The 16,080-nt window shown below is 41.3% G+C and overlaps 1 protein-coding gene across 1 annotated transcript in view; it reads right to left on the bottom strand.

Annotated features, from left to right (window-relative positions):
* Positions 1-16,080, bottom strand: part of CUBN (cubilin) — a 1,111,275-nt gene that overhangs the window by 1,070,530 nt on the left and 24,665 nt on the right. The window contains exon 4 of the mRNA XM_069211549.1: positions 5,939-5,977. Coding sequence (XP_069067650.1) covers positions 5,939-5,977 — 39 coding nt within the window. The remainder of the gene's footprint in view (positions 1-5,938; positions 5,978-16,080) is intronic.

Genomic DNA, 16,080 nt, shown 5'->3' with positions numbered 1-16,080 from the left:
AAAATAAAATGCTTCTAAAGGACTCCCACCTCACTCCAGAAGCGTGAGTCCTAACCACTCTGCACCTGACGTCCACAGCCCGAGTCCAGGTGGCCAACCAACCAGATAGGACCCCCAGGTGACAGCGACCAAGTGCCCACCCTAGGTTGACATCTCCACCCCTCCATGACGACTCCTGCAGAGGGAATCCCAAGCACCCCCCTGACAGCGACTGCCCTGGATGAAGATACAGACACCAAAGGAACCACTGCACCCGCAGCCCCCAGGCCTTGGAGAAATCGACACCCACTGCAGCAACGATGAACAGGTGGCCCTCTTCCCTGTACGACCGTTGGTGTGCCCTAGACACCCCCCTGGACCTTACCTGCAGCGCCTGAGTGACCCCTTGGGTCCCCTCATAGAGTTTCATTGGAAACCCAATGCCCTGTTTGCACCCTGCACCTGGCCACCCCAGTGCCGCTGAGGGTGTGGGATTGGTGCCTACTTGGTGCCCCTCCAGTGCTCCTCTAATCCCCCCGGTCTGCCCTCCGAGCCGTGGGTACTTACCTGCTGGTAGACCAAATTCCGAGTACCCGCTGTAACCATAGGGGCCCACCTTAATTTGGCTCCTCTTTTACCTCTGCACCCGAATGGCCCCTTGTTGCTGGTGGTGGGTGTTCGGGGTTAACTGGAACCTCCAAAGATGGACTACCTATACCCAGGAGACTGGAACTGTAAGTCATGTACTTACCTCTAAAACTGTACTTTATTTTCTTCCCCCAGGAACAGTTCAGAAAATGCAGTGTCCACTTTTAAAATAGATATTCTCTGTTTTCTTAAAAACTGTTTACTTGACTAAAGTGAAACAAAGTTACAATGATGTCTATGCTAAGTACTTACCTGCAACAGTATTTACTTCTGAACTGAGTCTTGTGGTTCTAGTAACAGAGTAACAAAAACATATTTTTCTATATAAAAACCTATTGGTCTGCGGTTAAGTCATTGAGTGTGTGTTTCTTCTATTACTTTTGTGTGTACAACAAATGCTTAATACTACCCTCTGATAAGCCTCACTGCTCGACCACACTACCACAAATAGAGCATTAGTATTATCTATTATTGCCTCTGTCAAGCCTCTGGGGAACCCCTGGATTCTGTGAACACTATATCTCACTTTGATATAGTATATACAAAGCCAGCTTCCTACAACAAAGATTTCAGTTTTAACATCCTACATACAATTTAAAAAAAAGTGCCTAGGGGTTTAAACTCCCACAATACCCTTAGCAGGAAGATGCCTGAGAAGAAAGGGAAAGGTCACCAAAGAGAATCCTTGTAAGCACAGTTTAAAGTTTACATGGCCGTTTAATGTTTGGCAAGTGAAATGTCGATCCACTTCAACCAGCCCTGCTGGTACAATGCCATCTGACTCGCAACATCATGGCAGCAAGCAAGCTCATTGGAATTATTTTTATTTTTCAAAGAACATATAAAGTGGGTGCTTGTTTCTAAAACAACAAACAAAATGTCCCTCATGCACAGCCTAAGGCCTCCAGGTTGTGCATTGGTGAACTCAGCATAAAGAAAGGAGCATTGAAAGTCCTGTTCTAAATGGGGCAGGCCTTACAATCCCATGGAGATGATGATGCTCATGTAGCTAGATTAACAGGAATGTGTTTAGGGCAGTTGAATGGGTGAGGCTCCAACATTAGAAGCCAGGCGGTTTCCCCACCACTAAATGAGGCTGGGAGGAGAGGCAGGTAGACTGGCCATCTATTGTTTTTTGTCAGATGTCCCATTACCACCCACCTCTACATGATGTCCTCAGTCCTAGGGAGTTCCTTTAAAATTCAAGGATCACCAGATCAAAAAGAAACAATAGTGTAAGGTACAATCCATGTTCTAACAGATTAGTTAAATACCTTAGAGATGGGGAAAAGGTTATGCAATCCCAAAATTCCTTACAGTATGACTGGGGTTCAAATGTTGATCTGGTGGAAAATGTTTGAGCACAAATAAAATGGTTCCTGGAGCTCCAGTCAGTAACAAAGGAGATTTATGCACAGTTGGATGGTCTGAACATAACATCAAAGTCAGGATTCTTGAAAAGAAGGCAAAAGCTCAGAGAGCAGCATTCCACTGTCACTGTGAAATTAAATTATGTGATGTTGTGGACATCTTATCTCTTGTCAGTTCTCACGTTGAGGATTGCGCAAAGCTTGAATCACTTCAGCATGTGACAGATACAATCAGAAGTGGACTGAGCTGAGCTTCAGATATACTGTGGGCTCACAATGAAGACTTTGTGAAAAACTCAAAGTGAAGCATGTTGCCTGTGGAAACAGACTGATGTGCACTGTCCTTCCAATTAGGTCAGAGCTTTGCTCTCGTCAAGTTTAGCAGAGCTGGAATCCCACACCTTTTTATGGATTTTGAGTCACACAAATCAGTTTAGCAGATTGAGAGTCCCGATCCTATTCAAAACTGTTATGCTAATATCCTTATGAACAGGTCTCCATGCAATACCTGGGCCAGAGCCAGAATGTACATACCAAAACCCTCATTCTTCTATCCAACTAGGAAAAGGCCTTTGAGCAGACAGGGTCTCTGCCTAAAAGAGTTTGTCTGTTGTACTTCTGACTGACGGACTTATCCTTCTGGACCAGACAACTACCAGACTGCAGGTTTTTAGGGATTCCATATATCAGATAGGCAAGCTCCAAAGACTAGGCAAAATACACCGCATTGTTTTGAGGTAAATCAAAAAGCTGACTTTCAGCGCTTCTTTAGACAAACATGTTTGCTCTAAATATTACACTGGTGCAAGTGAAAAGCGCTCTGCTGTCCATTTTCCAAGAAAACAGGGGTGCCCATCCTTTTCTCCTACAACTGATGTCTGGCTTATAAGCACAGCTTGGTATTTTATAGGGAAACGCTTAAATCTGTTGCCATATTTTTTAGGATGTTGGGACACTAATCCCTTCTAAGCAATGCAGAACCCTGAAGAACTTGATTTGGGGTTGTCAAGAACTCATGCCACAATGGTAATTCCAAAATACAAACTGGCTTCACTTTGTGTAAGGATCTCTTTTTTTCCTCCTTCGGAAATAACACCTGTCCATCAGAGAAAGGTATCATGCTATTTCTTGGGTGCCAGTAGTCTGTGCTAGTCCTCCAAGGCACACCATCCCAATTTGTTTACTGTTGTTTACATCATGAGGCTTTATTTTCTGACTTAGCCTAGTCCAGAAGCTTCCGGAGAACGCACTTACGACCCTATTCACAAAGTTATTTTTGTAAATGTATGTTTTCAATCAAATTTAAATTGTTATGCCTGTCAGTAATATTCAAACAGTGGTGTGAACCTATTCACATGTGTGGAGTGCTCCACCACAAGTAAGGAGTTCTCTGCACCTTTAGATATTACTCAAGGGATGGGAAAGTGGGCATTCCAAGGCATGATTAGCACTGGAACCTGAATGTCCACAGGCATGGGTATTTGTTGGTATTCAGAAACTCCTCACATTCACATTTGAACCCTGGAAAGTGTGAGATTTTTACTCCAGCCAATGGCTTGTGTAAATCCCTTCCCAGGGGGAGAATGGGAAAGGATTACCTCCAGATATGGGGTGCAGGGAAAACACTTCTATTGGTGGGAAAAATAAAACAAAAACTGTACATTTGAACATGGGTTCCAATATCCTCTGAGTGGAGTTCCCTGTTAAGGAGAACTCTATTAATACTGAATAGGCAACTGAACCTCCCACCTACTCATCTAGAAATGTGCACTAGGAGTAGATTTCCAAGTATTTCTCTGGAAATTATTTTGAACAGGAAAAGTAGTAAATTTGCACCCAAATGTGGACATAAACCTACGGTTGCAGATTTATTATACTTTTTCTGAGTCAGAACCATTTGTATTAGACCTAATGTTCAAGTCAGGGGAATGGGGGCCTCTGCAGCTGGAGTACAGTAGTCATTTCTATCCACTGATAAAATATAATTTTGTCAAAATATATAAGGAAAAACTATTTACTTAGGGCTGTTCTAGAAACGTCTCTTTCAAAACTGAAAAGAGTTAGGAGTTGGTACTAAAAGGTTTTACTAAGAACATTTAGATGGTTTTAACAGCTAAAACACCACACATGTCCTTGTAGAATAATTCCTTGCCATATGCTGCCTTCAATAGCACAGAGAACACCCAAGGCAGATAAATGCAACTACTTTCTTGCTCAAGACTTTGAAAGCTGCATAGTTAGTGGAAGGAACAACTGTCTATACATATTGAGTCACTCTTCGAATACACATGTAATAGAAAGGTATTGCCTTGTGTACCTGTTAACAAGCCTTGCCTTTCCAAGACAACACAAATATGCCAGTGTGCTCCACTGTTCAAATATCACTACAACTTCTAAGTAGTTAATATACTGGGGGAGCATTATCAAGACACCTCAGTCTTTTAGACAGTGCAGACCCTGACCAATCTCTGAATCAAACAAGAAAGAGAGAAGTCCAGTGCTGGTCTTCTCAAAATATACTAGTTATTCCCCTGATATACTACACATATGTGCATGAGACAGAGAAGCAATTTAGGCACGCAATAAAATAGAACAAGTTTAAAAAATGATTCCCAAATCTTAAAATGACCATTGGTTTTATTGTTCCCAGATATTGAAAGAAACAGTTCACACAACATGTACTTCTTCATTATATATACCCAATTTAAAAAGATTGTGCAAGGCCAACATGTGTTTCATTGTAATATGCTGATTTCTCAAGGCTAATCTCCAAGTTGATGTCATGGACAGTGCACCGAAGTTATTATTTTAAAATGTAACCTTCCTGAATGACAAATAAAGATACTCCCAGAGCAAGTACAATTGTATACAACACACTTTGTTTTTTTCAGTAAGCTTAGTAAGGCACCAGAGGGAAACCCGTGATACGGTTCCCAAATATACAACATAATCAGCAATTAGTTGTACTTACAGTAACTCAGTTATTCATTCAAAACTATTGTTTGAATGAATAACTGAGGCAAGGATCATCTACGGAGCTTTGGAATTGCTCCTTTCATCTGTGCATGTCATCTCAAACGTCTATAGCAAAACATGGCCTTACAACACTTGCCAAGCACATGTGCAGTAAATATCTTTAGAATTTGCTCTTTCACAGAGCCCTTTTGTTGTCTTTGTACAGATGGCTGAATATCAAGGAAGTGTTGGGTGACTCAGGTTGATCAGGACAATGATGTTGTGATACTTGATCTGTGTCGTTAGTACTGTCACTTGATAATTCATTCAAATAGGGAATCTTGTTTGTCTCATAATGTGAAATAAGAAGAGCGTATTGAGATTAAAGATTCAACCCCTTCTTGTTTTCTTTCTCCCTTTACTTTCTCCCTCTAACATTTTTGTAAGCCTGCTGGCTGGGAAGGCTTGTGTGGAGCATTTCAGTGGTGTTGAAAAATGCATGGGATTTCAAATAAAAAGCATTAATCGTGGAGTGTGGGGTATTCTTATGTTGTGGGTTTGTGGTCAGGGAAACCCTCTAAGTGTATTGAAATTAAAGAACAACCTTTAATTTCTAAATACAAAGGCATGACTTAAACAATAAGAAAAGAACAACTCATCCATTCACTTTATTCCTGGAGCTACTAGTGTAGCATAACAAGCAAATAAATCAATTTGGGATACAATTATAAGCTACAAAAGTAAATATTAGTTTGGTAATGCAGAAAACAACTCATTAGAGGCACTGATGTTGGCACATAGCCAAGATAATTTTACAAAGAGGTACTGTATACTTTTACAGTACATTCATGCCATTTATGTTTGGTATTGATAAAACCTATCTCAGTCATTTAGAAGATTATCAAGTCAAACTATACATTCCTCTCCCATAACCCTTATTCTCTAAATGTTTAATTGATCAAAGAAAGTATTGAAATATGACTTACATTTTCCAAGTTCTGGAATCTGTTTTCAAGACTGGTAACCTGTAGCAAACAAGAATGCAGGATTTAATTAAAAATATATTTATAATTAATTTCCATGTAAATCCGAACTCTGTTTAAGAATGTGCCAGTCCCTTTACCACAGACTCTTAAACCTATAACTTCCCAATCTTTGTACATTTTCTAGATATAAGTGGGGAGATATGTTTTCCTGACATACAACTTCACAATTTGTGTACAATTTCTAGATATAAGTAGAAAGATATGTTTTCTCGTAGTATCACTCACTTCACCCTGACAGAAGAGGAATTCAGATAATCAGATCTACTGATAAAAAGGCATGAAATAAATTACTCAACAGAAGAGAATCAGTATTGTTTCAAGCTTAAAACAAATCAATGAATATATGAGCTCAGATCAGCAATGTGTGAGTAACTGAAATAGGTGAATAACATTGTTTAGTCGTCTGATTTTACAACAATGGTGGGACCTTTGCCTAGTAGTATAGCTATTTTAGCCATGTTTTTAGACACATTATTTTAGCAACTAGGCCAGCCGTTTGTGCACTTTAGCCCAGGTACATTTTATTCAGCTTCATTTTATTGTTTCTAGCATAGGCCACATTTGAGGTGGTGTTTTTCATTATGGGGGCCCTTGAGTCTTTGTATGTCACAAGATATGAATTGGACCAGGGAAATATGGGGAATTGCAAAGAAGTACAGTCTTTGGAGAGTGAAAATCAGCAGTAATAGTTGCCCCTTGGAATCTACACCCGTTTTACTCATCTCACTGCTGCCTCAAGAAATAAAGGTATTCCTTTGAGAAGGTAACTATGATTTTTATTCTTCACCTTTCAGATCCCATTTCCCACCCTCCACCCATGAGTACTTCATGTGAATACAGGAAGCCTTCCTGCCATTAGAGGATTGATTAGCAAGGAAGGATGGCGAATGATGAACCATGACACCCAGGGGGTGTTGTGTGGGCATTCCTTGCAATTGTTTCTAATGTCTAGTAATTCTTTGTAATTCCCCATATCAGTCTGGTTCACTTCATATCTTGTGACATACAGGGACTCAAGGACCCCTGCAATGAGGGTATTGCCCTATGTGCAGACCCCATTTCATGTGTCTTGATTGCTTGTTGTGATTTAGACAGCTACGCCTCCCAGGCCTTCCAAAGAGATTCTACAAAGAATTATTACACTGTAAATCGTTGACCTTAGGTTTTGTCAGAGCGGGTACTTTGGCTTCTCAGTATAACCAATGCAGGCATACTGCAGTAGGTGTAAGCTTTCCCACAAAGCTACAATCGGGCACACATTCATTAAATTACAAATGTTTACAAAATTACAGATGTCAAAACAAAATACTATCTCTCCTAAAAAGGCTTAACAAGGATTCTCACAATGCAAATCTTTACCCATGGTTTGTTGAGGAAGTAACCATCACCAAAGCCCTTCCTTACTGTGGTAACATGTAACAAAACACCTATCTGTAGGTGCTTTAATATACAGTAATAACAATCCATCCTTAGTTGCTATTGGCTTTAACATATGCCTTTCACAATAAATTCATGGCTTTTTTGTAACATTTTATAATAAACAGATCCGGCCTCTAAGCATTATCATTGGCCTGCAACTATAACCAAACTCAGTCCTTCTGTATTTAATATATACTTTGCACACAGCAAAACATTTCATTTGAGCACTCTTTTTAACGGAAGCACAAAACTTTAGCCTAATCAAATCTTCTATTCAGAGAAACCAACATGTGGGTGGAGCCTAAGAAATACACTGAAGGCTCATTTTTGTTGATCACAAAGGGCCGGGCGACAGCTGCACTGGCAAAACAAACCTAAAAATACATGGGAACTACCGTTACTCTTGGCAACCCATACTGCTCTCAAGCACACAACTGAGATCGGAAGTGTAAATCTAATGATAGAGATGGAGGGGCTCTGTTCTACTGCCAGAGAAAAATAAACACTCAGAACTATCTTCTTATGTAAGACACTTTAACAGTGCCACTTGTGCGCCCCTGAAAGTTCAAGCCTCATCCCACTGTAAACTTGATACTGTGTGTGTGTTGGTGAGCCTTTTGTAACCAGCCACAATACTGAACACTGCATTGTAATGGACTGAGTTGGTTGTGGTGGCTCTTGCAGCTAGATAAACAAATAAAATTATCAAAGCTGCATGGAGGGGAAGCACTTTTTCTGTGGTGGGAGAACACAAACTCTCTCCAATCCATTCATAAACTCTTGTCCACCAACATGTGGGCAGAGCCTAAATTAATCTCCCTAGAACTTCTAAAAGATTGATAAAATAAAGTATGGTGAAAGATGTGCTGTTGATCCAACATAAAAGTTTTTTGTAAACATTACATAAAACTAGAGGGTAATGCACTAGTCTTGTTGGCTTGAATGTATTTCGATATGTTGCTTAATCATTAATTGAAACCCCAGTTAACAGCCACACACACTGCATTTTTATCTCTTGTTGCTGTAAAATTATTAGACATAATCCATAGGTGACCAATAAAAACACAGTATTGAAGACAGGTTTGTTTTAGGAGGCTGAATTAAATTGAGGCAAAGTCTCTGTAGCTTACCATGCCAGGTTTGTGAAAGATTCTTCTCTCTAATTGCCAAATATACTTTCAAAACTGGAAGGAGATTATGAACAGTGTTAAACATTTGTGCCAGAGAATTGGAGTATCCAGTCAAGCTGGATTTGGAAAATAGTTCCAAGTTGTCAGAAGGTGGGTGATGCTTTGTAAGGCCTGCTTGTCTTGTCTTGGATCTTTGCATGATTCAATCTATCCCATAAAACCGTTCTGTTTCATAGCCATGTACAACATAACTAGCTCATAGACACATTCATACAGCAAATGCTCAGCCTCAAACACTGTGCCACATCTAGTATGAGACTCGTCCACATGGATCTTTTGGAAAGATAGTAGATCCATTAACAATGGAGACTCCGACTAGGACCTCGAAATACAACAGTCACTCAGCTGATGCAAGTTAGGAGATGGGCTCCAAGACCTGGATCCTTTCTCTTTTTCCTTTTTTATTGAGCAGCTGAATGTAATATAGTAAGCATAGCAAATGACAAAACATGGTGATAGGCATAACAAGATTGGAATATATCAGAAGATGTTCTTCTTGATTGACACATTGCATAAAATAAGTTATACAAAGGAAAGTAACACAAGAAGAAAAACCTTGGAATTCTCTACCGTGTCTCTGGAGATACTAGTGTAACCAGTATTAAAGTGACAATGTGCCTAGTCAAATATTTATCCCGATGGGGAGTGGGCAGACATACGTAATGACAAGATGACCCATGTCCAGTTCTGAGAATGCTAATACTTTCATCCATCTGATATCAGCATGATGCAAAAGTTCAAAGATGCATAAGTGCAAAACATAGAAATGCTCTGCATTTCTCAAGAGATAGCAGTCTTAAAGTGACAGAGTGCATTGTGCAAAGCTTTGTCCAACTCAGGAAAGTGTGCAAAAATACATGATAAACAACTGACCTCCCTCAAATAACCTAGCTAGCGATCTTAAAGTGATGGAGTGCATTGTGCAAGATTAGATCTGGTAGCAGCAAAAATGCAGTGGTACAGAAATATGAATGTTAAAAATACCAGCTAAGCCCTATGGGAGCTTAATCGTCGTCCTATTATAGCATCAAAGGCAGACTAGAAGGAACATAATAACAAGGGGGATATCGTTAGCAGAAGATTGTACTAAAAAAACATGCAAACACTGAGGGCCTAATTACGAATGTGGCGGTCTACAGGCGCAGATGATGAACATAATCATTGTCATCATTGCCGATATATATAAACTTAGAAGCTTCCCATTAAACCCTTAGGCAAGATTATTAACAGAGGATTTAGATGACTTCCAGATAGCTAAAAACCTTGAAACATTCCCCACCGGTCATGCATAGGCTTCTTCAAAAGCTTTTGTCCTTAAAAAATTTTTATACCAACCCTGGAAAGTTGGAAGCTGCTGCGTTCTCCAATACTGCAAAATGAGTGAGCGTGCTACTAGTAATGGTATGAAGATAAAGTACAGCCCGTACTTATGTGTCTTAGAGCTCTCATTAGAGACACCAAATAGCACCAAACTCGCCTCTGCTACGATCCTAGGCTAGATACCTTTGCTAATACTTGAGAGTATGTCCTCCAAAATTGTGAGAGTTTTGGACATATATGGAATATATGAAGCCATTCGCCCGTCCCGTTTCTGTGGACAGCGAAAACATTGGCCCCTAACTGATGGAAATATATTATGAAGTGTTTGTGGAGCATAGTATGCCATCCGTTGAAACAAAAAGGACATTTCTTTATAATTCGCTGCCTTCAAGGAATTCCGCCCTATGTCTGAAATGAGCTACAAATCTCCTTCAGAGATCCTGCAGTGAGTTTACTCTTGTATTCTTTCTAGAAACTCAGTAATTAAATCCTAAAATGAATAATTATGCAGCACCCTATACCAATTACCAGTACCTGTAAGCTTACTTTTAACTAGGGAACGAATGACTAATTGAGCAGCTGCACCCGCTTCCTGAACGTAATCTACTATAAACTGGTTCAACTGAATAAAACTCAAAAATAACTGATTACATTGTATCCCATAGCACAGAGTAAACTCTTCCGATTTGATCAGATTATGTCCTGTAAAGAAATCTCCAATCTCCCTAAATCCATTAGTTCCAAAAACGATTGCCCTCAACAGACCTAAACCAAATAATTTACAGTCCTGTGTTTTCATGTGTCTGTGGCAGTCTGGAATCTGGCATAGTTTGAAGAGGGCACCAATACGACCTAGTACCACCTGCACTGCCTTATATTTGGCCTTCTTTGGTAGGGTTGCTGTTTTTTTGAAGGCCAATGCAAGACCTGAATCTTGAACGTGTTTCTTCCTCTGGAGGATAATCCACCTCATGTCCAACGTCCACATGCACTTGACAGGCAGGTCACAAGAACATTACCAAGGAGAAAACCCTCCAAGGCACATTACTGGTTCACTCGGGTCAGAGCACAGCGACTAACTATCCCCATCTCTCCACAGAGTATTTCCATTATCAAATACCTCGGTCTGCCACAGGAACAAGAAACCAAGTAAACTGCAAAAGGTATTGCTATGTAAAAGTCATGCAATACGAAAATACGCGTCTTTCACTAACCAATAATTATATAGCGAGGGGGAAAACAAATCTCAATAATATTCCTGGATAAAGGGATTAAAGACCATTTTAGTGCAAATACAACTGTATGGACACTAATATTTTTCTTTCGTCTAATGATAAATGTATCTTTTATTATAATTCATCCATGGCTTGGATGTGCTCGTAAACACCTCCATAAATAGCAATTTCAAAACGCATATATCCATTTTTTGTACACCGAAATAGGCCTCGGAAGGGGAAAGTATAGGCCTCGGTCAGTTATTGGGCATTCATTAGAGAGGTTAATAATTGTGGTTTCAGCCAATTGTGAACATATTCCTCTGCTAGCAACACACAGAAAACGAGAATTGGGAGAAGGAATCAATCTTATCTTGGCATGCTCTTTTGATGGAAAATTGCTTTTATTTTTTATTGGTAGCATATACCACAAAAAAAACTTGGTAGCCATATGTTTGCAATTTAGATTTGAACAAAGTAACCATCCCATAAAATTTTACTAAGACAATACAGGCGTCTCCAAGCAGGCAGATGTACTTAACACAGATATAGAAATTATTTTTACTTTTAATACACAACACGGCAAAATATGATTTTTATTGACTCAAAGTAATGGCTCTGGTGGTTTAAATTATTGTCGTCTGAAGTCATAGGTTAAAGGCACAAACAAGGATGGCGTAAAATAGTATAAACACTGTAAAAAGTAGAATATAAGGCAAACTTGACATCACATGACATGACGCAGACTGCTGTATGCTACGATAAGAGAAAGCAAAATGTAAATGTTAGCTGAACAGACAAATAAATTAAGAGAGCATGAAAACTCTCTCAAAGCCAGAACTAAAAGCACTTAATTACTTCTGTTGTCAAAGAGTTTACAGGAGTCTGTCTGTCTGACCGTGGTCTATCGATACAGTTCCACGAAGTAGGGTGACCACCCGTCCGTAAATTTCACGGACTGTCCGTAATTTCGCCCTGCTGTCCGTTGTCCGTGATGAAAGTCTTCACGGACGGCATTTGTCCGTAATTTTAGCCTTTCACCTAACGGACAACGGAGGCAGGGCGAAATTACAGGCAGATCAGTCTCCCCAGCTGGGCTGAAAGGCTGGGAGTCTCCTGTGCTCTGAGGGAGGGGCAGACAGATAAGAATCAGACCTTCTATCCAGGGGGTCTCCTTCCCTAAAGACATACAAATGTGCCCAACTGGTAAATCTGCAAATACAAAGGGGCTTGAAAACCTGCACTGACTTTACTGAAAGGAGTCACTTGAAGTTTCCTGGTGGCAAAGATATTTCTTTCAGAGAGGTATTGTAATTGTGTTCCAAAGTGAGCTGTGGGGTGTGTGGTTTTAATTGAGTGTTATAACATTTTTTATCACTAGGTATAAACTGTATATTATTCAAATCTGTATTTGAGAAGCAATTTGTTTTTTATTTAACCGAAATGTATTTGCGCATTTTGTAGCAGCCTTTATTATGATGTAATTGTATTTTTCACAGTTCTTTCAGGTACCTCGGTACCTCATAGTACTAACAAACATTGGCAAAGCCAATAAGTCTCATCTACGAAAGAGTTATTGGCTTTGCTAATGTGTTTTAGCCATTAGCAATGTTGTACACCAGAGTAGCTGCTGTTCAGCATGGATTAAAGTTAGTGGCATAGTTGTGTGGAGTGAAGTAGAGTGGCATAGGAGCAGTGGTGTAGAGCCCAGTGGTGCAAAGTACAGTGCAGTGGGGTACAGTGCAGTTGTTTAGAGTGCATTAGCGTAGAGTGCAGTGGTTTAGAGTGCAGTGGCATGGAGTGGCGTGGGACAGAGTAGAGTGGCATAGAGTGCAGTGGAGTAGAGTGGCATACAATGGAGTAGCAGAGAGAGCAGTAGTGTAGATTGGTGCAGTGTCATAGATTGCAGAGTAGACTGACGTTGCAGGGAGTGCAGTGGCGTAGTGTAGAGTGGTGCAGAGTAGAGCAAAGTGCTGTAGAGTGGAGTGATGCAGAGTAGAGTGGCATAGAGTGCAGTGGCATAGAATGCAGTAGTACATAGTACATTGGTGTATAGTACAGTGGTGGAGAGTGGAACGCTGCAGAGTAGAGTGTCAGTGCAGTGATGTAGAGTGGAGTAGAGTGGCACAGTGAGCAGTGGCGTAGAGTACAGTGGTACAGAGTAGAGGGCAGTGGCGTACAGTGCAGTTGTTTAGAGTGTATTGGCGCAGAGTGCAGTGGCATAGAGTGGCATGGGGTAGAGTTACACAGAGTGCAGTGGAGTAGTGTGGCATACAATAGAGTAGCAGAGAGTGCAGTAATGCAGAGTGGTGCAGTGTCAGAGTGCAGAGTAGACTTATGTGGCATAGAGTGCAGTGGTGTAGAGTGGTGCAGAGTGGAGTATTGTAGAGTGGTGTAGAGTAGAGTATAGTGCCTAGAGTGCAGTTGCATAGAGTAGAGTGGTGTAGAGTGCAGAGTTGCAGAGTAGAGTGTCAGTGCAGTGGTGTACAGGTTCTGGCAAGGCAAGAGAAAGCTGTGCATGATAACCCTGAATGGTGATCCGTAGAATGGTCAGTAGGAAACAATGAGCAGTGCATTAAGTCTTCCTTAAAAGTCTTTACTGATAAACCCCATCTCATGCCGGGAGGTGAGCAGAAAGCCAGCGAGCCACCCATTGGACCTGTGCAGCTGAATATAGCATTCTAAGTCAAGAAGACCTAATCCCCCCGCAGTCACAGTTAGCTTTAGAGTGGAAAGAGCTCCTGATGGCGCCGCAGTGACCAAATCAGATGTGTGACATGTCTGAAGAAGGAATGAAGAACAAGCAGGGGAAGGTTTGCAAAATAATACTATCATTGGGGTAGCACACCATCTTCACTAGTGCCACATGGTCCACTACAGAAAGCAGAAGAGAAGACCAAAAAGCAAACTGGGCTTGGAGGGACAGTTCGCTCTGCCGAGATTTTCTTCCTGGAAATCAGTGTAAGAATGGTAGATATTAATCATTAGGTATCAAAAGGTAACTGGTTCCCAGTTCAATCTGAGATCTAAATGTATATAAAGGCAAAAACAGTGCCATATGTCAAAGAAACACTAATTACATTTTAAAATTTGTAAATTGTGTTTCTGCAATTTACATCCCAAATATTTTGAAGATTCTATGTGTACTTGACACTTAGGGATAACCCAGATCTCTAGTTTGGCTTTTGCTCAATTTCAAAACCATATAAAGACATGGACAAAGCGGGCAATTGCCTTGCACAACCTTGCAAGGGGTCTGGCCCCTGCTCACCCTTCAAAAGCACTAACAGCGGACCACTGCACCAGAAGAGTTTGCCAAGGTGGATGGGTGTTGCTTGTTCAACCACTTGACATTGCCCCTTCTGTTTCGCTCCTGTGTGCAGAGACAACTCCCCAGGTTCCCAATACCTTCGAATAGTGTTGGTGGACCCATCTTGTCTGATTTTAGGACTTGTCCCACCGTGTACTTCTCTTCCTTATTTACCCAGTTCTAGGCAACAACCCTTTGAATTACTTGCCGTGGATCTCCCATTTGCTCTCAATTTCATCCTCCTCTTTTATTATCTTTGATTGGTAGTCCGGGCTCCCATTTCTGAGATAAATTTAGAGTCCCGGACATACACTCTAGTGCTGTGAGACCACAGACAAGTTATGGGTACATCACATTCTGACATTAGGGGGCATATTTATACTCTGTTTGCGCCAAATGTGCGTCAAAATTTTTGACGCACAATCGGCGCAAACCCTGCCCCATATTTATACTTTGACGTCCGACGCAGCGGGCGTCAAAGTTCCACCATGTGCGCCATTTTTTGGAAGGGGGAACCAGCCTTGCGTTAATTATATGCAAGGTAGGCGTTCCCTTCAAAAAAATGGCTTTAAGGCCTGTGCCCCATATTTATACTGTGACGTCATTTTGACGCACAGGAGGGGGCAGGCCTTAAAAAACGACGCCCAGCCTGATGGGCGCCGTTTTTTAACGCCTGGGTCAGGGCAGGCGTTAAGGGACCTCTGGGCTCGGAAGGAGCCCAGAGGTGCCCTCCCATGCCCCAAGGGACACCCCCTGCCACCCTTGCCCACCCGAGGAGGACACCCAAGGATGGAGGGACCCATCCCAGGGAAAGAAAGGTAAGTTCAGGTAGGTATTTTTTTCGTATTTTTTTTGTGGCATAGGGGGGCCTGATTTGTGCCCCCCTACATGCCACTATGCCCAATGGCCATGACCAGACCTGACTTGCCCCATTTTTTGACGCACAACCTCCATTTTCCCCTACGCCAGCGCCGCCTGGTGTGAGTCATTTTTTTTGACGCACACCAGTCCGCAGCGCCGGCTAACGTCATTCAATAAATACGGCACCCGCATGGCGCTTTGGAATGGCGTTAGCCGGCGGTAAAAGTTTTGACGCACAACTGCGTTGGCGCAGTTGTGCGTCAAAAAGTATAAATATGGGCCTAGGTGTGAGACTGTCGCCCACACCATCTGCCCTGCCTCGTTAAGTTGAAAGTCCGTGGGCGGTTGGGTTAAGCCAGATGTTTTTGTTCAATTTGTTTAAACTAGCATAAGGTTAATTACCTTAATGTTTCCCAAACTGTTTGCCAGGGGTTTTAAAATGTTCAGAAACATAATCAAAATTTTGCTGTTACTTTCTCTTCAGGAAAGATCTGGTAGATTTGGGTAGGGGTGATGGCCTTGCCGCAGTACTGAAGGGCATTAATTTACTACTGAACAAGGACGTAATGTGACACCTAAATGTAGCATACCAGGAGGCAATCACAAAAAGACCACAGTGAATAAATAGTGCTAGGTTAAAAAAGAGTAAATAAATGCACTGACAACATAGTGAGGCATGGCCTCTCTTGTGTGTGTATGTAAAACTGATGTTTGTTCTTGAATTTTTGTCCTGAATTTTGACCGTTTGTCCTGAATTTTTGTCCTGAA

This window comes from Pleurodeles waltl, chromosome 10, assembly GCF_031143425.1.
Source record: "Pleurodeles waltl isolate 20211129_DDA chromosome 10, aPleWal1.hap1.20221129, whole genome shotgun sequence".
NCBI classification, from domain to species: Eukaryota; Metazoa; Chordata; class Amphibia; order Caudata; family Salamandridae; genus Pleurodeles; species Pleurodeles waltl.
The sequence above is the reverse complement of the archived record's forward strand: the minus strand, read 5'-3'. Positions and strand labels throughout refer to the sequence as shown.